General features: G+C 41.5%; 1 protein-coding gene across 1 annotated transcript in view; it reads right to left on the bottom strand.

The window, feature by feature from the left end:
• The window catches only part of LNPEP (leucyl and cystinyl aminopeptidase), a 65,080-nt gene extending 37,884 nt beyond the window's left edge, over window positions 1-27,196 (bottom strand). The window contains exon 1 of the mRNA XM_054987533.1: window positions 26,835-27,196. Coding sequence (XP_054843508.1) covers window positions 26,835-26,856 — 22 coding nt within the window. The 5' untranslated portion in view covers window positions 26,857-27,196. The remainder of the gene's footprint in view (window positions 1-26,834) is intronic.
• Window positions 27,197-27,531: the final 335 nt, after the last annotated feature.

The raw sequence follows: 27,531 nt of genomic DNA, 5'->3' as shown, positions 1-27,531 counted from the left end.
TTTATGGTATCAATTCTACACAGCAGCTGTAATGAGCAAGAATTGCTCATTTTATGCATTTTATGGTATCAATTCTATACAGCAGCTGTAATGAGTAAATCATATGGGCTTTCTACTTGATAAAGAGTCTAAACACACAGGCCATGGAGCCACCATTCTGTGAAAACTCTGGCATTTTTCCTTCATGAAAGCTATATGTCACATAATGGAGCTAAGTAGCAGCAACAGGAGAATTAAATATAAGTAATATTAAAATAGATTAATTACTAAGCTAAATAGTTAAGTTGCATGCTAACATGCTAAACATAATAACAAAGTATCTAAGTATGTACAGGAGTGGAGAGGGAAACATGTAGCTTCAGTATTCTGATTTTTTTTGCTTGTATTTTATGTGTATGTTTTTTAATGTTTTACTAATTGTTTAAAAATTAAAATATTAAAAGAAAAAAAAGGAAAGTAATAGCTGCTCAGAGACCTACAAACAGGGAACGTTGACCCAGTAATAAGCAAATACATGAATGAGAGCGAGAGCGAGAAATGCTTATATCCCACTTTTCTCAGGGATTCAAAGTAGCTTCTCACATAGTTTCCTCTTCCTCCATTTAATCCCCACAAAAACAACCTTGTGAGTGTATATTAGGCTGACTGTGATGGGCCCAAGGTCAACTGGTGGACTTCCAGGGTCCAGTGAGGTATTTGAACCAAGCCATCCTAGATCCTAGTCTAACATTTTAGCCACTACAGCCCCTCAATTCCAGTTTTGACAACTGAGGCACCATTTAAACAATCCAGCCTTGCCAAAAAACACAAATGAGCACTGATGCAGTAAACTAAATTCTTCACACAATGTTCACAAAAATAATTTAGTGAATTTGAGAGTAATATACAAGAGTGAAATACAACATGTGAAATTCTAAAACATCATAATCACTATAATATCATCACAATCAATTACACACAGCAAGGTGTGTAACACCGAGTAGCATATGTATCCACAGAAAAGGGAAGAATCCCAAGAGTTCTCTTATGAGCTGTCTTCAATCAGTACACTGAGGATTCCCGCTGGAACCGCGGGGGCAGATGAAAAGTCCCTCCGGACAAAGTGGAATGGAGCTGGAAGACTGGGAGGAGAATGGAATGTGCAGGTGGAGAACAGCAACCGGGAGCCCCCGAGGGGGACCTCCCCGCCCGACAAGCCTCCGGGTATCTCAAGCTTGTTTCATGAGCACTTCTTCACGGGGCGTGGTTTCTCCTACTACGATGGTATTTCTCCGACTCTCCCACAAACTCTTTCACGTGCTGAAACTCTGCGCACTTCCAGGGACCGCGGTGTACTGATTGAAGACAGCTCATAAGAGAACTCTTGGGATTCTTCCCTTTTCTGAGGATACATATGCTACTCGGTGTTGTAACACCTCGCTGTGTGTAATTGATTTTGATGATATTATAGTGATTATGATGTTTTAGAATTTCACATGTTGTATTTCACTCTTGTATATTACTCTCAAATTCACTAAATTATTTTTGTGAACATTGTGTGAAGAATTTAGTTTACTGCATCAGTGCTCATTTGTGTTTTTGGCAAGTTTGGGTGGGTGAGCATCTTTGATAGCCTCTTTTGGTTTGACCATTTAAACAATGGCAGAAGGATATATCGAGATTTATATGGCAAGGCAAAAAACCAAGGATTAGAATCAGAAGACTATTTGACCTCAAAGGGCATGACCAAAAATTTGGGTGACGTGGATACTTATAGTACAATAAAGATAAGGTTAATGCAGAGTTTAATAATCATTACGTCAGATGTGCCATTTTGAGAGTATAGAATAAATACAAACTTAGGTTTTGTTTGAAAACACCTCTCTGGTTATCATCGCAAGAAGCTCATTTTAGAGGAGAAATGGTGAGTCCAATTACATGGTTAACTTATCGTGATTTGTTGGAATTTTCTCAAAGTCAAGTTAAAATTAAATCCAGAGGATTTAGAACTAGAAGGACATGTTTACCAATGGTCTTCTTCAGAGAGATTTAAGTTAGACAAGAGACACTATGACTTTGAGCAATCTAAAACTGAATTTGAAATTGACTCTGTGCAAATGATGAACATGTTATTTCTAAAATGTACACACTTTTGTTGATGTTTGAGACAGAAGAGCAAGTAAAAGAATGTATGATTAAATGGGCAAAACAATGTGGACATGACATATTAATGGAGCAATGGAAAAATATGTAGACAAGAGGGCTGAAATTTACATTATGCTCTAGTATTAAGGAGAATTTCTATAAGATGATGCATTGTTGGTATATGACTCCTGAAAAATTGGCTAGAATGTACAAGGATGCTTCAAATGTATGTTGGAAATGTGCTAAACAAGAAGGGATGTTTTATCCTGTGTGGTGGAATTGTAAGAAAGCAAAAAGCTTCTGGTTGCAAATACAAACATCAGTTCAGAAGATTTTGAAGATTAAAATCCAGTTGAAATCAGAGACTTTTTTGTTGGGAATGACTGACAGCCAGTTGGAAAGAAGTTTTGAAACTTTGTTCTTATATATGATCACCGCAGCAATAGTATTGTATGCACAAAAATGGAAATGGAGTATCGTTATGCACAAAAAACTCCAACATAGCCTACAATGGAGGAATGGTGGATAAAAGTTTTGGAGTTTGCGTCAATGGAAAAACTTACTTCACTGATTAAAGAAAAGACATTATCTACATTTTTGGCTGAATGGAAACCATTTATAGACTTTTTACATGAAATAGATAATAATGTTTTGATGATATCTGGATTTATGGATTAAGAATAATGAACAATAGAAAAAAGAGGGCTCTTATATTTAATACAGAATAAGCGAGACTTTAAAAACGACATATAGTTGTGGAGAAAATCGGAACTCAATTTGTAGTTTAGTTTTTGTCTTTTTCTTATCTTCCTAAACTGTACTTTTTAAATTATTATTAGCTGCTTGTCTTGTTTGTTATTTCACATTTATATGTATTGTTTGTGTGGTTTTTTAGTTTGTTGTGTTTTTTATCTTTTATGTTTACCGTTTATAGCTTAAATAAAATTTGTAAACAAAAAAGAAATTTAGCATTACTATGAATAATAAATTCTTAGAAAAAACATTTAAAACAGATATATGATATTTACAATTTCAAGAAATACTTATGATAAAGGAGAGGTCCTTTGAATTATTAGTAGATTAACTCAGTTAATCTGCCTTTTCCTCTACACTCGTAGGCTATAAAAATCTAATTTATACACAAACCACCCCCTAGTCATCTTCTAATAGAATATCGGGAAGAAACATCGACCAACTGTTTCCCTTAGGGTATTTAAAATAATGACAATCTTAAATCAGATGCATAAACAAAAACATATTATGGCTATACCATCAAATGATTTCACAATGGTCTCTCAGAATAAAAAGCACTACTCCCTTTCCTCCCACTTCTTAACTACTTACATATCTGGATAAGAGATTACAGAACTTCTAGAGTGTCATGTATCATTTCATGGAAATGAAAAATAAAAAAATGAAATTCTGTTCTTCATTTCACACTAACACCTCTAAAATGTCATTTGTTTGGATAACTAACATGGCTACCAGAATAGAGTTCAGCATACAAAATAGTGAATTCTTCATAAAGGGTTCACAACATATATAGAGAGCTCCTTTGGCTGAAGAACTGCACATCAATTTTAACTGATGCAACACAGCATCCCTTGCCCCTACAAAACTATTTTATCTATGGAATTAGGCAGCCCACACAAGCATTAAGTACATCAGAGCACATACTGGGTTCTAGATTGAGGAGTCATTCTAATATGCCTTACAAGCCAGGCAGAATGTTTTAAAAATACGCATAATAAAGTTGAGTTTAGGATTGCTATGTCCCCTAGGGTTGAAAACAGGGGGTGGAGGGTGCCTTGTGGGGTGCACTTTGGAGGTACTTACTGTGTGCACGTGAAAAGCATGTGAACACCCTGGAGCCTTCGTTATTGCACCAGGAAGGAGTGTGCTACAGGGCTCCCAGGACCATTTCCCGCACCATCCTCCCCCTTGCTGGCCAGGTAAGAGGAGGCAGGGGGCAGAGGCTGGGAGCAAGGGATCCCTCACTCCCATCAGGGGACCAGGAACCGTAATTGATTTGAATTGACTCACTATAGTAAAGATGGAAGGCTGAGCTTTTTTCCCAATAGCACGTGAACAACATTACAAGCAATTTATTGTTCGTATATTTTTATCACTTAAGTTTACTCAAGTTTACATCAAGTCCCTGATGACCCCTCTCCTGGCACCTGCCAAGTGCTTTTAGAAAGTGGGTAGGTTTTGCCCAGCAGTGCTTCTAATTGGCTGTGCAGATTTTTCAAAACTTGTTTTGGCAACAGCTGCTGTCACAGGTCAAGGAACTTCACTGCTTAATTTAAGGTAAGCTGTGGCTATGCAATAACATATTTTTAAACAAGCACCCCGCTAGACCCTTCAGGCTCACAGACAGAGCAACAGCAACAGACATCCATTGACGTTACACAGCTGCGGTCCCGAACTCCCGAGCTCAAGCGATCCGCCAGCCTCAGCCTCCCATGTTCAGGCTGGGATTACAGGCGCACGCCACTGCGCCCAGCTGTATTTTTAAACAATGTGTTCATTTAAAAGGTAAGCAGAGCTCCTACCTGAAATGCTGAAGAATTACTATTAGAGTTTTGCATGACCACTCCCTGATGTATTGTGGTTGGCTTCACCTCTTGTGGCTGCCATTTTGTGGTTGTGCCCATGACCCTATGCCAGAATATATATGCAGCTACCTAAGCAGTTAAAAGTTCTTCATACCTCCAGGGAAAAAACAACCACTCCACTGAATTCTCATCAGTGTCACAATTTTGAAGTGATTACACACTAAAACCTTATCATTATGCAGTTCTGGAACTATCTTTGTCATTTTTAGCACTTTAAAGAACTGTTTAAATTCCTAATCTCCTTGAAGAATTCCTATATTGTTTCTAAAGAGTTCTGAAAACATTTTCTAGTTATTGCTTGCAAGGTAAATTTTGTGATAAGTTTGTGATAAGCTGGCCTTTAAAACTATCCAATGCCTTTTTACAAAAATAACTTTTGAGGACCTCAGAGGGTGCAATAACAGCTACTAAACTTAAACCATGAACAACTTTTGCAATCAGATAGCATCAGCAGTTAGATTTTTTTTTAAAAAAAAAGTCCCTCTGTAGCCCATATTATGACACACTTTGCCTTGAAAGTAAAACTTCTGGGCCAACCAACTGTAGCAGAGCAAGTGAGGACATTTTACAAATGGGCCCCAATTCATCTAAAATTAGAGCTGTCACCTCTGGGTTAGGAAATCTGGGAATGAAGCTTAGATACAGCAAAGTTTGGGAAGGGACCTCAGCAGGGTATAATGCCATAATCTCCACCCTCCAGAGTAGCCATTTTCTCCAGCAGGTTCATCCATCTCCCCAATATGCTATACTTTTTAATATTAAAGTAGTACAATGCAAGTTCAACAAACTTCATTTCAACAAATAACAAATATGGCTTATCATTCTGGAATACATCAAATTTGAATTTTGATTTATTTAAATATTTAAATATTCCTATCCTAATTTTCTCCCCACTGTAGTGTCAATGCAGTTTACAAGAAAACACAAATATAATTCAGACAAGCAACAATAAAAATTGCATTACACCACTCCAATTCTTGGATTGTTCTTGGATCCTCTGGGCCAGCTCACTAAGGGCCACAGGCTGTCTGAGCCACATCACAAGCCCTTCAGCTCACATTGAAAGGCTGCACCTCTGGCGATGCACAGGTTTAAATACCAATAAATGGGAAGGAAAACAGATGGTGGGCACAGAACTTATGCAGCTGGCAGACAGATGAATATCACCCTTTCCTCCCTGTTCCTCTGGGACAAGTTATCTTACTCACTAGAAGTGGCAAAGCTTATAGCTAAAAAAACAGAATCTCAACTGTGATGTGCCCAATGTCTCCTGTTGGGCTTTCACCATCACCATCCAAATTACACGCAACACAATCAATAATAAAGATCACACGTTATCACTGATTGGGCTTGCTGAGCTAATACAAGTTTCCACCAGAGACCTAAGTATCAGCCAGGTATCTGTGTAATATATACACTGTTCCAAGTAACGCCGTCTTTTGCAGTTCTGTAGGTGTTATGTCAGAAAGCTGTAGTTTTCCAATATAAGTTGTAAAATTTTTCGAAATAGTTCCCAGTGCCCCGATGACAATGGAGACTACTGTTGTATACTTCATGCACAGTCAGGTGGTTTCTATTGCCAGATTTCTACATTGAATCATTTTTTCTTGTTCTTTTTCTTCGACTCTGGCACCTCCCAGAATTACAATGTCTATTATCCAAACATCTCTGTTTTCCACAACTGTTATGTCTGGTGTATTGTATTCAAGCTGTCGATCAGTTTGCATTCTAAAATCCCACAAGATCTTGACTTGATCATTTTCTAGCACCTTTTCCACCTGATATTCCCATGAATTCTTTGATACTGGCAGATGCTACTTTTTACTCAATGACCAATGAATCAGCATTGCAACTCTGCATGTCTAGCTTTGTAATCCGTTTGTGCAATTTTGCTGCATTCACAAATAAGATGGGACAGTTTCATCTTTTTCCTGGCAAAGTCGAAATTTTGGATTTTCACTGATTTTCTGACATTCGTTTTCATAACAATCAGTTTCTTTCTTGATTGTACCCATCTTCAACCATGCCCAAATTAGGCTGTTGTCACTTTTTCCTTCAGTATTTTTTAGACGTTACCCATGTAAGGGTTTGTTCTTCCAGCCATTTAATCTATTCTCAAACTGTTTCTTCTTGTATTCAGCCTTTGTTTCAGTTGTTTTTAATATATTCTCTGTTTTCACAATCTGAAGTAATTTTTCTGTACTTCTACTGATGTAATCATTCAGGCCTCTTTTTTCTTCTTCCACTACCTGATGTACTTGTAACAGTACTCTTCCACCAATTTTTTGTGGTAAATATAACTTGTCAACATCACTTTTTGAGTGTAAAGAGTGATGCATGTTCATTAGTTTTCGTGTTTTTTTATCCAACTTTTCTAAATTTATGTTCTCTGGATTTTAAATCTAGGTAGATAGGTAGACAGAGACAGATAGACAGAGATAGAGATACCGACAGACAGATTTTAAATGCTTATTGAACATTTTATTGTACCCTGCCCTGACCCTGTTTGTGGGGAGAGAGGGCTAAAAATCGAATAAATAAATAATAAATCTTATTTTATTATTTGTCTTTTTGGCAGTCTATGGTATCAGTAAAACTCTCCTCCAAAATCACATTTCAAATGAATTGGTTTTCTTCCTGTTTGTTAGCTTTCTTCATTGTCCAACTTCCACATCCATTCAAAGTAATGGAGAATTCCATAGTATGAATTAACTCAATCTTGGTCTCCAGCAATACTTCCTTACACTTAAGGATCTTATCTGGTTCCATCATAGCTGCCCCCTATTGCTTATGCTATGTCTTTCCTCACATTTAGAGTAACAGTTTCTTCTGAGTTTGTCATTTTCAGAGTAAAATGCTTCGCAATTTTCTAACTGCAAATGTCCTAATTCCGTCCTCTGTAGTTTACTCATACCAAGGGTTACAATGTTTAAAAGTTCGATTTCACGTTTTATGATTTTGAGCTTACCTGGATTCATCCTTCTCACATTCTTAATATATGAGTCATACAGCTTTGAAACTTCCTTGTGCATCTATTCACATCAGCAACTGAATGTCATTTTGGCTTAAGTCTGGTTGCATCATTAAGAACAGTGCTTTTTGTACCTGTCCTTTGCTTTTTCCCCAGTAGCCAACTGAGTGCCTTCTGATCTGAGGGTCCTGTCTTCCAGCACTACATCTTCTTTCATTTTGGATTGTCTCATTATAGGATTTTCAAGGTATGAGATGATGAGGAGTGGTTTACCATTAACTTCTGTGCAGAGGCAACTGCGGTTGTCTATGAAAGATCCTCCACCATTGTCACCTTCCACGTCTGCAGCTGACAGTAGCTATCTTTCAAGTATTCCTCTGCTCCTATTACCATTAGAACTGTCAGTCCTCTTCTGCTGATGTGACTGTTCATTTCCAAATGGGATGGATGCACACTTGTTTAGTGTCTCAACTTTAACCATTCTAACCCTGAGTGACTGCTAGGAGTTTAGATTCTTTATAAGAGTCTAAATGCCTATCAGTATTGCTCTCAGCTTCACTTGCACACTCAGACCACTCACCGCATTAAGGTATGCGTCCAAGAGAGAGTATTAGATAATTAAGAGAATCTTACTTGATTTGCAGGGTTGTTGCAGGGATATAACGTCACTCAAGTGTCCTGGAAGGAAGCGGGGCAAAAAGCTAATTCCATCCTGAAAGTCAGAACACAACCTCAGCAAGTTCAGGGACTCCCCATTGGGAAAACGGACCATTGGATACTTACCATGAAGGGTCCTTCTCTTCTGAGGAAAGGAGGACATCTTGATGGGTGATTCCCACCCTCCATTCAGGGAGGCAGGAACAAGTTTTCTACTTCCTGTCTTCCTAGTGGGAGTCACCCTTTCAGTTTTGCCAACTCCGAAAGCAGTTATAGCATCATAATTATGAATACGACACTCTAGAATTGAATAACAAGGAGAAAGGTGAGTAACAAACATGTTAAGGGGAAACAACAGGATAGGAAGTGAATTTGTCAGGCAGAAGAGAGTGAAAAGACAATGACTTCAGGACTTTCCTCAGAGGAGAAGGACCCTTCACGGTGAGTATCCAATGGTCCGTTCTCCCTCTGAGGCAAAGGACATATTGATGGGACCTCCCAGAGCAGTGTCCCTATTTTCTGGGTGGGTCATTGTCATCTGGTCATAAGATATGTTGTAATACTCTTCTGCCAAATGCTGCATCCGCTGAGTTGTATATGTTCAACTTATAGTGTTTAACGAAGGTAGATACAGACAACCAAGTAGCTACCTTGCAATCTCTTAACTGTAGCATGTCTGGCAAATGCTGCGCTGGTTGCAGCACTTCGTATTGAGTAGTAATTCTAGCTGGTATGTCTAGTTTTTGAATTTTGCATGCTTCAATGATGCATGCCTTGAGGTAACTGCTAATGGTAGATTTAGACATCCTCATTCCTTTATTCGGTGAGGATATAGCAATAAATAAGGAAGCAGTTTTTCAGATTTGCTTTGTTCTATCAAAATGCTTTTAGAATAAGACTTATGTCTGGACAGACTCAGACCCTAGTACCGTGGCAGCACTGTTGTTAAGACTGTGACCTGACATCTTAGGGTTGAGGCTCTGAGACCACTCGCATGACCAACCTGTAGGAAGTATAGAATAGATCTGGTTTTGGGTTTCATGATGTTAACCCCTTCTTCTTTTGCATCTCTTGTGAAGACTTTCTATGATGCATTATATATCCTGCTAGCGGACTGCCTCCTAGAGGCCAGTAGCATGTTGGTTACTTCTTGAGAATAGCCTAGCCAAGAGAGGGAGTCTCGCTCACTCTCCATATGGTTAAATGTAACTATTCCAGGTGTGGATGTGGAACTTGGCATTGCTGGAGCATATCAAGAGATACTGGAGAAGTCAGGGGTGGAAGTGTTGACAGTTGTTGAAGAGCACAGAGCCGTGAGAAATGGGGCAAGTAGGGTGCTTCCACTATGTTTTCTGCTTTTTGTTTGTTTTTGTTATCTTATCTTCCTGATTAGCTTCGGGAGAATGTGTGGCCACTGTGATGTTAATGCATCGGTTACTTTGACCTTGGGATGAAAGTACCTGGTGAAATATCTGTCCACTTAATTGGTTGATATGCTGTCTGTTCCGATTAGAAGGTGTTTGTCTAGTATTCGCAGTCTGAGCTGTAGTAGGGCTAGATAAGTTGCCCAAATCTCCAGTAGGTTGACAGAGGATCTCATCTCACTGCTGGACTATCGACCTTGTATTGGAGGATCTTCTAGTGCTGCTCCCCATCTGGACAGACCAGTGTCCTTGGAACCTGTTCCATTACTGGAATGCAGTGCTGCTTTCCTTGCAGAAGGCTGGTCAGAGTTGGCTGCCATACGAGGCTTTTTTTTAAAAAAAAATATTTTATTTATTCATTTTTATTGTGAGGGGGAACTGAATGGAAAGACCTTTCCTGTTCATAATTTGTAGTTGTAAGGGTCTCGGAAATCTGTAAGGGTCTTGTCTGTAGTCGACCTCACTGGATGGCATCGATACTCGGAATCAGTAGACCCATTAGTTTCGCAAATGTCATCAATAAATACCTGGCCTTGACGATCCCTTGTGACATCTCCTTTCTCTTCTTTGCCACTGCTTTAGTTAGGAAGAAACAACTGCATGTTGTCTAATAGGGCTTCCAGATGTTCGGATTATAAAGAACTACTCTGTAAGTTGATCAGGAATTGTAAGTTTGTAGGTGTGCAGAGCTTAACCTGATCAGCAAGTTGTCTAGGTAAGTTTGTAGATGAATGCTTCCCCCCCCCCTTTAGCTTTACATTGGGCTCATCAAATTCTTTGTGAAGTCCCTCCGTGCCACAGAGAGGCCAATGGAAGTACTCTGAACTGTAGATGGAGCTCCCTTGCACAGAAATGGAGGAATCTTTGGTGCCCGGACAAGATCGGAATGTGGAGATATGCTTCCATTAGATCTAGTACAGTAAGATACTCCTTTGGTGTAGGTTAGTCCTGAGATCCATGAACAACTGACACCAGGGGCTGAATCTGGGTCCTTCTGTATGCAAGGCAAGTGGTCTGCTGTTGAGCTATGGGCCCTCCATTAGTAGGGATTCTGTGATGGATCTCATCGTCTCCAATCTGAGATGCCTATGTTTGATGGACTTGTTCAATATTTAAGTCCAGTATCACCCTCCAATCTCCATTCCTCCATTCCAGCCCTGTGAAGAATATGGGGGAGTGGAGGCATGAGAAAGGAGGGATGCACTTACCTGTAACAAGAGTGCTGTCTAGTTGGACCGAAGAATTCAGAGTCTCTGTGAAGTCACAGCAACAGTCACTATGAAACACACAGATATCTGAAAAGGTAAACTGAACTCACAAAAACACACAGCAAATAAACATTAGTTGTTAGGGAGCCACTGGGCTTTTATCTTTTCCTACAAGGATGCAATCCGCTATTAGAGATGATCAATGGCCTCAGTTCATAGCACTATGGCCCATACCCTTTATGCCCTAGGATAGGGTTAAATATGTTTCATGCTCCCATCAAGAGGATGGCAAAGAGGTCATAATGACCTGTTCATCAGTAGCTTAAAGGAAAAATTGCAACAGAGAATATGGATCTCACATAGACTAACAGTTTATAGCATTTGCTATCTACAGAGTGTGAAATAGAGATGAGGTGCTCTTTAATCTGTAGATCCTCAAGAACAATAATGATGACCACTGGACTAAAGAATATATTTGTTAAGGGTTACAGCAGAGGCCCTGCCAGTAGCTAATTTAATTAAAGTTTGTGCATCAAGGACTTCTTGCCCCGGGGCACCCTTTCTGAGCAGAAAGATGGTTGTGTTTATCTAAACCCCAGCTTTCGGCCCCAATGGGGGCTCCAAGGTGTATACAACATTTCATATCTTTCCATCCTAGGCACACAAAAAACCTGCAAGGCAAACTAGGCCTAGAGAATACAATGGGTCCAAGGCCCCAGGCAGGTCTCCCATGGAGAATAGCATGAGAATCTGGATCTCCCAGATCCCAGCCCAACACTCCAGCTACTGCACCAAACTCTATTTAAAATGGTATCATACAGGAAAGATTCCAAAGACAGGATGGACACAATTGCAGTGAGAACTCTCTCTCAACATAAGACAGTTGTAATGCTGTGGAGTCTGTTTCATGTTTTATGTTGGGCCCAGGATACTAAAAACTGGAGCAGTTCCACTCTAGTCCAGGGTTTACTCCTGTCTACATGAGCTGGCTGAAGGCCTGCTAGGACTTGTGCTCTTTTCTTCATTTCTACTTAATACTTCGTGCTGATTAAGAGAGATTGAGAACCCTGGAGAGAGCTGGCCCCGTTCCCTGGAGGAAAAAAAGGGGGGGGCATATAGGCATATATGGAACCAACAGGGAGAAAATACTTCACTATCTACTTAAGTTTCAGTTTCCCTTTCTTTTTCTGGAATAGGTTTCCTTTCTAGCTGCCTGGGAAGGCCAGCTAGGATTCCCTTTGTAAGAAATTGCCTCTTCCACAGTACCCTGTTTGAGGGGTGGGAGGCCTGGAGGAAGAACCAGAGGGAGTCCTGTCTCTTCCCTCAGCACTCTGATAAAAATTGGCAGTCTCAGTTTATGTAATAGGAAATCTGGGGATAGTATCACAGTGCCTGACCCAATTGCATCCCTCACAAGCAGACCATCAGCAGCACTGTACCTTGGGGCTGTTGCTATTTGGTGCTCTCACTGAGTCCTGCGCCCATTGATTTGCTTTGGATATGGGAAACCACTCCGCAGCCACCTCCTGGTCTGTTGGCAAGGTTGCCAGCTTTGGCGCGGCCAGAAATGGCTGCCGTGGCTTTCTGAGGTAAGATAAGCTAGCTTTTTTCTTTTAAGTCTGATTAATGACATTTAGGAATTTCTGGGGTATTAACACAGGTCTCGATCCCATTGCATTATTCATGAGTAGCCCTCCTTCGTTCACTATAGGCTTTGGAGGCACAAATGACTCTTGAATTTCAGACTGGCTTGGCTGCCCCGCACTGGGTCTTACACCACTAGACTGGCTTAAGGATGTGGAGAAATCCACTCCATAGCCACCTCCCAGCTGGTTGGCAATGTTGCCCTCATTGGTGAGGCCGGAAATGGCTGCTATGTTTCCTTTGCTCAGGGAGGAATAGCGCCTTTTGCGCTTTCAGTCTCTTCGCGATATGAGTGGCCGCAGTTGTGGCTTCCTCACAGTTTGCCCCACTGTCTCTGGGATTGTTGCCAGAAAGTGATGGTAAGGGGGAGGGCTTCCAACTCTCCTTCAGAGAAGAATCCATTGTGTCCCCCATGATTTTTCATCCTACTGTGATGGAAGAGCACGTTCTGCTGGTCCATGATTCTATCTTGCTATGAAATGGCCACCACAGCCGAAGGAAGGAAAAAGAAAGCTTCCCCTGCAAGCCTTCTAGCAGGCGCACAGAGAGAAAGAGAATAGCAAGGAGGTAGAGTAGAAAGGAGTAAACAAGGCAAGAATCAGGTGAAGGAAAGTAGAAGTGAAGGAAAGGAAGAAAAACAGTTGAAACACAAGGCAGCACTCGGGCAAAGCTACTCTCCCTGTTGAGACAAGAATGAAACTGAAAGAAAGGGTGACTCCCACTAGGAAGACAGGAAGTAGAAAACTTGCTCCTGCCTCCCTGAATGGAGGGTGGGAATCGCCCATCAAGACGTCCTCCACCTCAGAGGGAGAATTTCAACTCTCACAGAAGATTAAACCAGACACCTGTCCACTGTGAGCTGGGTATACAATGCTTCCTTGGAGCTGGCTGCACTATATTTTATTTCTATATATTTACTACACACTTTTAGACTACAGGGCCAGTAGATATATAACACAAACCTTTCATAGTTTAAATTGTCACAATTTCATTAGTATTTATTAGTGTAAAGCCAGTTTGGCGTAGTGGTTAAGAATGCAGGACTCTAATCTGGAGAACGGGGTTTGATTCCTCACTCCTCCACTTGTAGCCAGCTGGGTGACCTTGGGTTAGTCACAGCTTCTAGGAGCTCTCTCAGCCCCATCCACCTCACAGGGTGATGGTTGTTGTGAGACTAATGATAAAATACTTTGTAAACCGCTCTGAGTGGGTGTTAAATCATCCTGAAGGGTGGTATATAAATAAATTATCATTATTATTATTATTTTAAGAGCTGCTTTATACATGGATAGCACTTAAAAGCAAACCTCTCAAGCATCTTTCACTTTAAGCAAAATGAGGCCTGCATTGCAGGATGTAAACAGTGGGTTATCAGAGTATAATATATATAAAATTATATTTGAAAGCTTGAAATGCTTCTACTATATAGCATGTTAAAGATTAACAAATATACTGTGGTATAAACTTCCATGGTCCAGAAATGCATGAAACAAGTTTCTTATGTAAATATGTAAGATCAGGAAGACAGGCTAGCACAGAAGTAGTAAATCTGGAAAAAGCTATAGGATAGGATAGCAGACTCAAGAGAAATGAAGATTCAAAGAATTAAAGCAATGAAATGAAACACTGCACTTTTTTCCAGAATGCAAAAGGAGTTAGCCTGCAAGGTTTTGAGTTCTCTTAAAAAAAAAAACCACAGTAATGGCAATTGTATCTAATCACTGAATGAATAAAGACTGCAAGTATTTGCCCTACCCAGAAACTGTTTAGGATATATTGTATGAAATTTATAGACAGAATATTTCCATTTATCAAGGATACTACAGGGGCAGTTTTACCAGGTTTCTTGCCACAAAACAAAACCTTTCTAGCTACGAAATAAATCCTTCCAAAAAACTTGTTAATACACTGTGTCAATATAGGCTGAATGCATGGTCTTCCACTATAGTTTGAACTGGCATCAACAAGTCTGTGTACTACAAGTACTCAGCATGTAGGAACCACTGGGAATGCTCTAGAGATGGGAGAGATAAACTAAGTAGTAGTTTGCAATAAGCAATTTAAATGAGCCCTTAATTGGACCTATATGTAGCATTCAAAAATTTTGCCCCTGCTCCATATGATTTATAGGAAGCCTAGATATTGTGTGTGTGCACGCACATGCACACCTCTACATGCACTATACCTATAATGCTACCAGCTGGCTAGAATCTCCTACATCGGGGTCCCCAACCTTTTTGAGTCTGCAGGCCCATTTGGAATTCTGATATAGTGTGGTGGGTGCAGCAGGACCTATTTTGTGGCAGGAGGTGGAGCCAGCGACAAAAATGTCTGCCACAGTGTATCTTTAGTCACACTGTGAAGATCCTTGTGCTATGGAAGCAGCTTCTGTCAAAGCAATGTTTTTAAAAATCTGTACAGCCAATCAAATCTCCAATGGTCAATCAGAAGCCATGCTTGGTAAAAGCCCCACCAGGCTCCACCCACTTTCTAAGAACACTTGGCGGGCACCAGGTGCAACAGTGCCCACGGGCACCATTTTGGGGAAGCCTGTCCTACACATATTGCCAGAAGGAGGTGGCTGTGAATTCAGGGAAAGAGTGCCAGTGATTTTGATGCATGCTACTGAAGCATTTGAGTGTAGCACTGTACTCATTACTGTATCACTTGGTGATGAGTACATACAATATTTGCGTGGAGATAGCAGGCACAGCTGTCTAGGATTTCCAACCCCCAGGTGGCCCCTGGAAGTCTCCCAGAATTACAACTGATCTCCAAACTACAGAGATCAGTTTCCCTAGAGGAAATGGCATCTATGGAGAGCAGACTATTTGGCATCATACTGAGCTCTCTCTCAGCACTGCCTCTGACAGTCTCTCTACACGTTACGTCTTTTAGGAGTTCTCTACAAGTTCTCCATGGAGCCAACCTGTGCTCTGTGCAGATGTACATCAGATCATGTATTGGCTTCTATTAAAAATGGGCCTGGAAAGCTGTTGCCAGGGGAAGAAAGCTCTTGCCTTTCTCCCAAGCTTCCTCTCCCCCCCGCCCCCCCCCCCCGTGCAAAAACAGTGCAGGTGGGAGAGTTTTCCCCTTTCTGCTGCCTCACATGGACAAAATACCTCCACATGGAGCTGCAGAAATGGGGAAATGTCTCCCCTGCACACTGTTTTTGATGGGGGGAAAAGCTTGGGAGAAAGGGAGGAGTTTCCTCTCTCCCAGTGGCAATTTTCTGAGCCCATTTCACATTTGATTTTTTTATAGAAGCTAATCCTCAAGGTGCTGTGTGTCTGCGCAGTGCATGGGATGGCTCTGTGGAGAACTTGTAAAAGAAGTAACTGTGTAGAAAGACCCTAAATCTCCATGAATTTCCATGCCAGTATTGTCCATACTATTTTCTATTATACACTCTAGAGGAGGTCACATTAACACAGAACACTTCGTTTGGACCTAAGTCTATTGACATAGATCAGCTTACAAGATGCACCTCTGTTCAGGATTGCACTGTTAAACAGCCACGAGTTTAACTAGAAATTGGTTCTCCACCACCACCAAAACTTATTTTGACAAATGCAAAAAAGACCTAAGATGAAACATTATGCTGATGTTTTTATAGCAAAGTGCTTCAGGAACAAAGCTGATCCAGGGAATCTTTACTATCTCTCCCATTCCCAAATAGCAGTAGTGGGAGGAGGGGATTTGTATGAAGCTGAAGAAAATGCTTAAAATGTTGACGAGTTGTTACTTCCTAGGGTTTATTTAATTTTGATTTGAGCTGCATGAATGCAGGAAACCTCAGCTAGTGTTTTTTCTCTCTCTTTGTGATCCAAGAATTCCCATTAAGTAAGGGACAAGGATAAAAGCTGAAAGCCTATACAACTACATAACAGTTGCAAGCCTGGAGCAGTTATCAGCATCTCTCACCTTGCTTCATTTATAAGGGTAAAACCTCTTCAGGCAGCTTTGTCACAAGTCATTCACAGGGACTGGTATGTTGTACAACTTGTTCCACTGAAATGCCCAATTTCTAGTTAATGTGCAACAAATGCAAGATAAGCTTGTCTTATATGTCTACATACAATACACGGGTAAATTATTTTGCCTTTTGGTGCTGTATTTATGGATCTCTTCACTTTTCTTCTAAACATTTTAAAACTATTAATTAATTGATTGATTGACTAAATTTATAGTCTGCCCTCCCCACAAGTGGGCTCAGGGTGGATTACAGCACACAAATAAATACAATAAACAAAACAGTAAAATCACAGATGTTCCAGGATGCGATTCCCTTTGCCCTTCCCTGAAATCCATATAAGGAGAAGTGAGGGGGTGGAGATGTGAGTTGATACTCAGTTGGTCACTATTCATGTGTGGGGGCAGACGGTCATATTGTGTCCCCCCCCCCACACACACACACTGGTAGGAGACCAGCAGGGAAGCTGATTTCATGGATCTAAATGCTAGCCTCAACCAAATGCCTGGCAGAACATCTCCATCTTGCAAGCCTGCCAGAAGGACATGAGGTCTTGGTGGGCCCGAGTATCTTCCGACAGAGAGTTCTACCATGTTGAGGCCAGGACCAAAAACACCTTGGCTCTGGTTGAGGCCAGTTAAGCCTCCCTGGGACCTGGGACCACCAGTAGGTGTTTTCCTGCCAATCTAAGCACTCTCTGGGGTACATATGAGGAGAGGCGGTCCCTCAGGTATGCTGGTCTCAGTCCGTTTAGGGCTTTATAGGTTAAGACCAAAACCTTGAACCTTATTTGGAACTCCACAGGGAGCCAGTGAAGCTGCTGCAGAATTGAGTCACATATGCCCTGTATGGGGCACCCATCAGGACACGTGCAGCAGCTTTTTGGACCTGCTGTAATTTCTGGATCAGACCCAAGGGAAGCCCTGCATAGAGCGAGTTACATTAGTCCAATCTGGAGGTGATTGTTGTGTGGATCACTGTGGTTAGGTCATGAGTTGAGAGATAGGGGCAAGCTGCTTGGCCTACCAAAGATGGAAAAAGGCAGACTGGGCAACTGCTGTGACCTGGGTCTCCATTGATAAGGAATCCAGCATCACGCCAAGACTCCTGACTGACGGAACAGGCACAAGTAGTGCCCCATCAAAAGCCAGGAGTTGGATCCCCATATCTGCCACCCCATGACCCAAGTACAAGACCTCTGCCTTCATAGGGTTCAGCGTGACTGAACAAAAACTATTATTGTTAAGCAATCCAAGTTTTTCTTAGGCACGTTTTTAATGGGTCAACACAATTTCTTTACAGGTTCCTATGAGAAGACTGGAAATCAGCAGTACTTTAAGGAAGAAGTTACTAGATTCACATAGCTGATACACCAGGAAAATAAAGATAAAGTTCCATTTTCCAATTTAAGGTAATATATTCTATGATATTCTGGAATATTCATGTAAATGCAATGAAATAGGGAAATACCAAAACTAAGATGATGCCATTCATAATTGTAAATAAAGCATTTTCTACATATTCAGTACGTCGGACTTACAATTTTCCTCAACATTGTCCATTACATACAGCATAGTAGCAATCCAATTTCCTGTCGTATGTAACCCTCATCAGCTACTCCATATTTAACAAAATCACATGCTGCTCATTAACACATTAAAGGGCGAGAGTTACAAGAAAACGGTAAAATCTATCTTGTTATTTAAGCCTTTAGGAGCAAGAATTACTCCTTTGTAGCATTACACCCATTGTAAATGTAATGTAATTACCAGATACCTAGAGTAACTCTCACCCTTTAATGTGTTAATGAGCAGCATGTGATTTTGTTAAATACGGAGTAGCTGATGAGGGTTACATACAACAGGAAATTGGATTGCTGCTATGCTGTATGTAATGGACAACGTTGAGGAAAATTGTAAGTCTGACATATTGAATATGTAGAAAATGCTTTATTTACAATTGTATGTTGGTTGCTTGATGAACGGTTAATTATATTTGTAGAAAGGAATTATTGGCTGGGAAGAAGAGACATCAAAACGAGCGAAAGCACAAGTCGGTGGGCTCGTTGCCAATTCACGGGAGCCTCGGGCTTCCACAGGAGGAACCGGGGCCTATCAGCATCCACCTAGAAGAAATCTAAATAGTAGCCTTATTGGATATATGGACTTTTTGATTGAAATAACGGACTTACCTCGATTAATGTGAACAAAGGGACGTAGCAATATAAATTATACTTGAATTTCTTCATTATTGTACACCAAATAAAGCATTTGCACTTTAAACAATATAGTTTAAGATTGAACAACACCAGGTAGTGTTTTTGGTCTTTTGGCAATTATTGCCTTGTTTGTGCTCTAGCCTAGGACTCTGCCAATGGCTGCAAGCCAATGCAAGTCAACTGGTGCTTGTGGCTCCTATTCTATCTACTGGAAGTTTCCTGGGGCCAGCTGCTTTAGGGGTCTGTAACTCGGACCTCCAAAATGCTTGGCCAAACTTAGAGGGTGGCTGGAGGAGAGCCTCCTGAAGACTCACTGTGAGTTTGGCATCTCTGAGTGTGAATGGGGTGGTCCTAGGGCCCCCAGAAGTGATGGACCACAGACCGACAAACCGGTCCCTGAACTGGGGCAGATCTGTGAAAAGTTCATGGTCCCTGAAACACGATGGGCCACGGGCCAATGGTCTGTGTTTTTTTCCCAGTCTGTGCCCGCCTCTACTCCTCACAAATAACAAGTACACTTTGCAGGCTGTAGGTAATGACATGTGCCACAGTTTTTCTGTCCTGTTAGGCCTGTCCTGTAGTAGGACACTCTTATGTGACACTTGGCATTGTTGACCCATTTCTTCACTTCACTGAGCAAGAGTTCTGTAACCTAATGCTACTCTGCCTGCACAGCCAGACACCCCACTAAGAATGTAACTGCTTGACATAGTATGATGTCCACGATTACCCCATTTGCAGATTTTTTTTTCAGCAGCAGATAGAAGACCCCTAGTCAGGACTCCAGGGAAGGGTCTAAATCTGCAAGTCTCAGTTCATCTTAACATTCCACAGCAGGGTCCAAAGACAACAGCTTGCAAGATGTGGTAAAGAGTAGCCTCTCTGCTTTACAATCCAATTTGTTCATGAAAGCCATAGTAGCTTCCTTACCTGCCTCTTTACCTATTATGTCCGAATTGTTTCTAAGGCTACTCATGACATCACAGAAGTTGTATTATGACATTACCCCATCTACCTTCAGTAACCTGTTAAGCATATACTAACATCAATCATGGTAAATCAGATCACAATGGCATATAAATATCAACAGAACAGAAAGAAGTTTTACCAAACACAATGTGGATTATGTTAACATATTACTATAAAATAAAATACCAATATTCCTTGCTTTCTCTCAGCCCTGCAGCAACACTAGTCCAATTTTTAGACATCTTATTTCTTCCCAAGATTAATTTCTTTCTTAATAAGTAATCAAGTTAGATTTTCTTGATATTCACATAGAACTAAGTTTTAAATTTAATTATCCCCCCCACACACCAGAAAATGAAGTTGGCAGGGAAAGAGAACAAGTGTCAACTAATCCCACAGTATATAATCATACCACACCAATCATCTGCTTGGGAGTTATTTGCTTGTTTTTATTATGTGGGGCATACTATCCATTTCCTTATTTTTACACACATTAAAAAAAACACATTTTTGTTATTTCCTTTCAGCTAGTAATACTGCAATACATACTCCTTTTTTGGTTTAGAACTTAATGTCTTGTACACATTTAAATCCAAAACTGTAATAAAAAATTAACTATGAAGCCAGAGACATAACTAAGGACTCTCTGTAAGTAGAGGATAAATTTCATCCCGTACTAGCCTAATGAGTACTTGCCCTACCTTTGACACACTGAGTCTTGCTCACACCTGCTCTCTGCTTCTGAATAGCTTGAAGATGACAGGAAAAAAATGTTGTTGCCCCTTAAACTAATCTATTCATTATGGCAACAGCCTTCTTCAAGAAACAGGGTGAAATAGTAGGAAGGTATGCAAACACCTGATTACACATGAGACCCAAATGCAAACTCATTTGAGAATGTAAGAATAGGAATAAAAACAGCCTGATTATAAGCATATACAGCACATAACTGATAATAATCTGCTACATGTGCTGCATATAAAAGATCTTGTTTCAGGTAGAGTGAGACTAAGAGAGGACCTTCAAATCCATCCAAATTTCACAATTACTTTTAAGATAAATCCAGATTCTAAAACTATAATTTATGGCAAGTAAAATCTTAGATTTCTGCTTGTTTTCAAATCTCTGCAAATTTGCAATTGCACACCCTGTCACGTAGTTTGTTGAATGTCCCAGCAGTTGAGCGTATTGATTTATGCTGTGTAATCCACTCTGAGGCTCAGTGAGAAAGACAGACTATAAGTAACAAATAAAATATAGATAACATCCTTAGTTATATTCTGGATCTGAGAGGTTTAACAAGTATAAACAGAGAATCAGGCTCTGGTTTATTGATTTATGTCATTTATAGCCCACCTTTCTCACTGAGACTTAAGGAGAATTACACAGTATGAGATTAGCACAATTCGTGTCACGTACATTTCCATACAGTGTCAAGGACATTTCCATAAATAATGCCATAGGGTAAATAGATACAAGTTTAAAAAGACATAGCATTAGCAAGAATCCACTACAAAGTAGAAGAAAATACTGAAACAGAACATAATCACTTCTAGGACTGACATTAGACAACATAAAGCAAACATAAAGCACAGGTAGTACATAGGAATACATATTTAAAGTGACAGATAATATGTAAGGCATTGAGAACTATATCAAGAACTATACAGAGACACTGCAGGCTAGCATTTTTAAATTTAGTTTTGGATTGATTATATATCACATTGGCACAAAAAACCCAACAGGTCATTTCTACAGGAAGTTACATGGAATCACTTCTAAAAGTAGTTTTATGACTCAGTTAAACATCTGCAAAGGTGTTTCTGATGGTTGCCTAGAGCTCAAGATTCACAGTAACCAACAAGAAAGTTGAGGGAAGATATCATATCCTGGCTGAAGAAGACAGGACTTGCATTGTTTGCATATCGAAGATAAGTATTTTTCATTGCAGAGGTGGAGGGGCGGGGGCATGACATAATTAACTCACAAATGCTTTAGAAATTGGATCTATGGAGGCAAAGGGAAAGCTCGCTCACACACACACGCACACGCATGCACGCACGCGCTTGCGCGCGCTTTTGCTCCTTGGTTCAAGTTTGCTTCCTGTGTCTTTTTGCACTACTAAAGGTGAAGAGAGACTGGTTCCCCCAGCTTCCAAGGGCCAGTACATCCTCAGAGGCACAAGCCTCTTGGTGCAAACCCTGGGCCATGGCTGAGGCCCCGCCATTGCCCAAAAGTGGAAGAAAGTCTCCCCACTACTGGAGAGCTACACCAGTTATGTACCTGGAAACCAGGATCAGTACTGATATAGAACAACACCTGTTGGACAACACTAAGACTAACACATCACAACGGGACTGCTGTATGGCTTCTCTGTGGACTCTAGGATGTTGACTATGGAGAGGTTTCTTAGCAATTCTGGGGATACTCTTTATTTGGAGCAGGATGTTTGATGAATGCACTATTTTCGTGCATACTGGAGTTGGCAGAGACAGGGGTGTGGGTTTTCAATGATGGCTAGTATCTGGCAAGGATGCTCACTGCCTATTTAATCTACATAGCATCCCATGGGTTTATGATGTCAGGGTCCCTATAATACTGTACAACACCAGACTGCTGAGGCATAAAAGTGCATGCCTCTCCAGCATGTTACAGAAAAAAGGAATTGACCTGACTTGCATAACAGAAACAAAGTTGGAAGAAAATGATGTGGTGCGTCTGTACCAACTCACTCCACCTGGCTATGTAGTCATCCACCAACCCTACACAGATGGTCAGGGAGGAAGAACTGCTATTATCTTCTATGAGTCCTTCAATTTCCACAGTCTCCCAGTACAATCTATAGCTGGTGATGGGAATAGATTAGGATTCTTCTTGTTTACCAGTCTCCTAGTACCCCAGTCACTAACTCAGGGCACCTTCCCTCAGCCACCCAAAGAGACAGTTATCCATCCACTTTAAAAATGATGTGGCCAGTTATCATCCAGTCTCTAATGTGCCCTTTCTAGTGATTGAGAGAACGGCAGCAGACCAATTACAAGTCTTCTTGAATAACTGATCTCCTCTGGACCTTTTTCAGTGGTTTCAGGATGGAGTTTGGGACAGTGACAGCTCTAGTGACTTTAGCTGATGACTTATGTCTGAATGTGGACAACGGCCATGTTTCTTTATTCCTCCTCTTGGATCTATCTGCAGCCTTCAGCACAGTAGGTCATGCCATCTTGCTGAGGCGACTGGAGGCAGAAGTAGGTATTCAGTGATGTGCCCTGAACTAGTTTAAATTGTTACTCATGGATCACACTGAAATGTTACTCATGGATCATACTGAAGTGGTTGCTGTTGGAGACCACCTAGCTTCAGTGTGGGAGTTGTCTTGCGAGGTTCCAGAGGGTGCAACCTTATCCCCCATGTTCTTCAATCTCTATGTAAAGTCTTCAGGAGAAATCATTCATAGCTATGGAACTGGATCTCATCCAATTGGAACTGGATGACACCCAGCTAGGTCTATATCTCTCTATCCAAATCCTCTGACAGAGGTCCCGAGCCACTCTGACTGCTGTGATCAAATGCCCCAAAGTGAACAAACTGAAACGGAATCCAAACAAGATGGAAATGATGCTGGCTGGGCAGGCAGAGATCTTGAAGGGCACTGTGCTTCTTACTTTTTATGGAGTTCAGGTGATGATTGGTGGTTCCATTAAGAGCCTGGAGGTTATAAGGTCAAGACTAGACTACTGTAATGCACTCTATATATGTCTCCCATCAAAGTCACCTCAGAGACTCCATCTGGTGTAGAATGCTGCATCTAGGTTATCAGGAACTAGGTGGAATATGCATATTACTTCCATTGTATAGTTCCTCCTTCAGTTACTTGGCTCAATTCAAGGTTTTGGCTATCACAATGCCCTTCACGGTATTAGTCCCTCACAGCTGCAGGACTGTATCTCCCCCAATCTTCTAGCACAACAGCTTCACTCATCTGAACAGATACTTCTGCAGGTGCCATCCTACAAATGAGCAAAATCAACAACTGCCAGTACACATGCTTTCTCAACTGTGGCCTCACCTTCTGGAACAACCTGCCTCATGAGGTTAGGAGAGCTCCCACTCTCCTGGCTTTTCACAAACTATGCAAAACTGAATTGCTCAGAAGCACTTTTTTTACATAGGTAATAGGGCTCTACTGTAAAGAAATAGTTCAGAAAGAGGCCTTGGTAAAGATGTACTATCTGTTGCTGGAAGAATGTTCCTAGTATGTAATTTCTGCATCAATTAATATGTCATGTTATAAATGCTCATGCCTTGTTTCAGCTCAGTTTCCATTTTCTGCAATTCAAACCCTATTCCATTGCTTATTGGATGTCTCATCCTGTTGGTCATATTGACTTTCACTGTGTAATTCCCCTTGAGCCTCAGTGAGAAAGGCAGACAATGTTATGGCGTTGCTGGTCGAGAGTGCCATCAAGTCATAGCTGACTTATGGTCACCCCTGTTGGAATTTTCAAGGCAAGAGACTAACAGAAGTGGTTTGTCATTGCCTGCCTCTGAGGCAATGTTATAAACAATTTAAATAAATAGCTCTACAGGCTATGAGAAACTGGCAAGCAGGAGGGATACTTAGTCCCTACCAACTCATCTATTCTTTCAAGTATCTCCCTAAACCCGTGGCCAACAACCTTTTCTTTAATGAGAGCTATGCCAAGTGACAAAAAAAATATCCCAAGCTCCTCCTCTCCCAGCCTACTACCAAATTTTGTTCCATCCTAGAAACAGAATATGGACAAGGAAGAGCACCTGAAGCTAAGCAATCAGCTACGCATCAGAGACAAATCCTATGAAATAAAAGCTCTTTTTAAAAAAAGGCCTACAGCGGTCTTTTCATGAGTTTTCCAAGGGATGCACAAGGTACTCTGCAACAGCCAGTGAGCTACCTGTTGGAGACCTGTGTGCTAATTAATTTTCCCCTTACTTGGGCTCCAAAACCCTAAGACTACTTAGCTAGTGCAGCTACACTACACATGAGCCACACTACTCTATATACAAGCGACACTTGTAGAGAGCATTGGTCCTTTAAGTCTCCTGCATATGCCTCTACTCCTCCACCATGTTATCTCAGCAAATGCAGGCTTGAGAGAACACATTTACAGAGATAATACAATTCCATGCAGAAAGTGTAAGCAGTCAAGCTGGTCCCACAGTCTAAAAAGTCCAGTTGTCTTAATCAAGACTAAAGGTGTAGTTAAAAGTATCATTGAATTAATGAGTAAGCTTCCAGAGTCCCCAGAACTCTTTATCAGGCTGGTTATGATGCAAAAAAAGAACTGGGGGGAGTCAAAGATATTGCTGAGAATGATGTCAAAACCTAATGTCCACCCTTTCTACTTGATAGCTAGCCTGATAGAGAGTTCTGGACAGCTCAAAAGTTTATTCACTAGTATGTGACACTAAAGTTGCAGGTCCCTAAAAAAAGTTGACACTTTCTAATGTAGCATTTTCTTCCCTGTTTTTTCATGCATTCCATTTGAGCAATACCCCTTATAGGATAAAACACCACAAGGCAGTTCTATAGGGAGAGGGGGACTCTGCTTTTCTTATGTTTTTTTAAAAAGTTTATCAAAAAAATTGCAAAAAAAACCCCTGTGCTGTATGAACATTCCATATTTGTCATTTTAGCATTCAATTTTCGTCTTCAGTGAAACAAAACTGACCAAGATACTAACACCTCATTTTTAAACAGTAGTATGTTATTGAGGTTTTTAAAGCTAGACACACCTGCTGCTTGCCCTGTGCAAATCTTACAGTACATTCTGTCTCAAAGATTTCACCAACATATCAGATGGTGAGGACAGCTCATTTTTTGCTCCAAAGCTGCTATGCTGATCTTTGATTTGCAAATGTCTATTTAGCCAACTTAGCTGCAGCTGAATTATGGTGGGGAAAGCAATTCCCAGGTGTCTTCTTTAAGAAAGTTTATTGCAGACTATGACAATCTGGCTCAAAATCACTATTCAGTTACAAAAGTCAACAATGCATAACCTCACTGTTTTGCTCGGCCTGATTTTCCTCACAGGGTTGTTGGATAAAAGGCAGAAACCATGCATGCTATCCTGACAGAAGAGTAGGCTAAATAAGTAATAGCTATTTGAGAGACTACACCAAGAATACCAGTCCTCATGCAAAAGCTTTGTGGTTGCTATCCCACTCATTTGAAATAAGACCCCATGAAAGTTTCACTTAATTTTTTTAAAAAAACCTGTTCAAAACTCAGTTTAATTTTAAAAGTATGCTGTCCTTGCTTTTCCTTTTAAAGTTTGGGTTATTTTGCTGACTGAACAGCCCTAGTGACCACGTTATGGGTTATACTGCAGATCGGAAGGATTCGATATCAATCCATTTAGTTCTTATGGACTCCTACATCCCAAGCAAAACTAGCAGCCAGCCTTTCTCAAGCCCCAGCCCTACGCTCCACCCTACCACTGCACTTTCGAATGGGGGTGGGGAGGCACATACGAACTGGAGTCAACTAGTCTGCGTTGTTCACACGTGCTTTTCTGACGAGAATGAAGACAAATGGCAAGAGTTCACGCCATTTCAATTTACGCTACTTTACAGCTTCAGAACGTGGGAGCCTATTTCAGGGCACTCCCGTCCCAAAAGGCAAACGACTGGGCACCCTAAAGCCAGGGAGTCGAAGACATTTCCTACGTCAGGCGCTTTGGCCTCAACAGTAGCTCAGGTAAAACTTTCCCCTCTGTAATCTAAGCTCTTTTACCCTGAGGGGCGAAGCGCGACGCCTTCCCGCCCCACTCGCTTTGGGGAGGGACCCTTGACCTTCAGGCTGCTTCAGGCTCTGCGGCCTTGTAGATGCAGCAAGTTTCTCTTCCTGGCAGAGCCAGAATATGGCCCCTCCTCGGCTGGAGCCTGAGGGCCAGTCGCTCGCTGCTCTTATTTAAAAAAAAAACTCTGGCAGGAACGGGGCGTCTGGTTCCAGCTGGCGCGCAGAGGCAGGCCAGAAGAGGGGCACTTACCATTACTGGGGAAGGGGTCCATTTTCCTGCCGCGGGCCGACCGAGAGCCCAAACAAGGGTGGCGAAGCACACACGGGGAAGCAGAACCCGCCGCTGCGGCTCCTCCTCACTCCGGATTCTCTTTCCCCACCTCCTCTCGGGGCGGCTGCCGCTGCTTCATGATGCCACGGCGGGCGTTTCGGCTGGTCCTGACCCGTTTCATGCTCCTCAGTCGCCGCTGCTGAAGGCAGAACAACAACATCCCCGATGACGGGAGCAGGAAGGAGGCCGGAGGGGAGCCCTTCCCTCCCCGCAGAGAGAGGGTGCCTCTTGCCTTTGGCTATATTCGCCCTCCGAACAGCCCCCGACCGACCATTTTCTGCCTTGGGGCTTCTTCAACCCCTCCCCTCGCTAGGGCTGGGCTGCTTCAGATACAGCCGCTGCTGCGGCCGCCTCCTCGCTACTTGAAAGGGCGAGAGCAGACCGGGGAAGCGTCTACGCCATGCCCCTTGGAAGACCACAGCTTTATTTACGCCGTACGCACTGTTTTTCTCTTAATCCCGGATAACCGTTGTTCTGCTTTGCTCGTTCTCCATCACTGACTGGAATCCTTGGGCCTGGTTATACGGAAGTAACTGTGTTCCGAAGGGTTTATTTCTCGGTAACGTGCTTTAATTGCTGACATAATCGGATTAGGACTGGATTGGGCTACTGTAAT

This window comes from Eublepharis macularius, chromosome 8 (genome assembly GCF_028583425.1).
Source record: "Eublepharis macularius isolate TG4126 chromosome 8, MPM_Emac_v1.0, whole genome shotgun sequence".
Classification (NCBI taxonomy): domain Eukaryota; kingdom Metazoa; phylum Chordata; class Lepidosauria; order Squamata; family Eublepharidae; genus Eublepharis; species Eublepharis macularius.
This window is presented reverse-complemented; position numbering and strand designations above follow the sequence as displayed.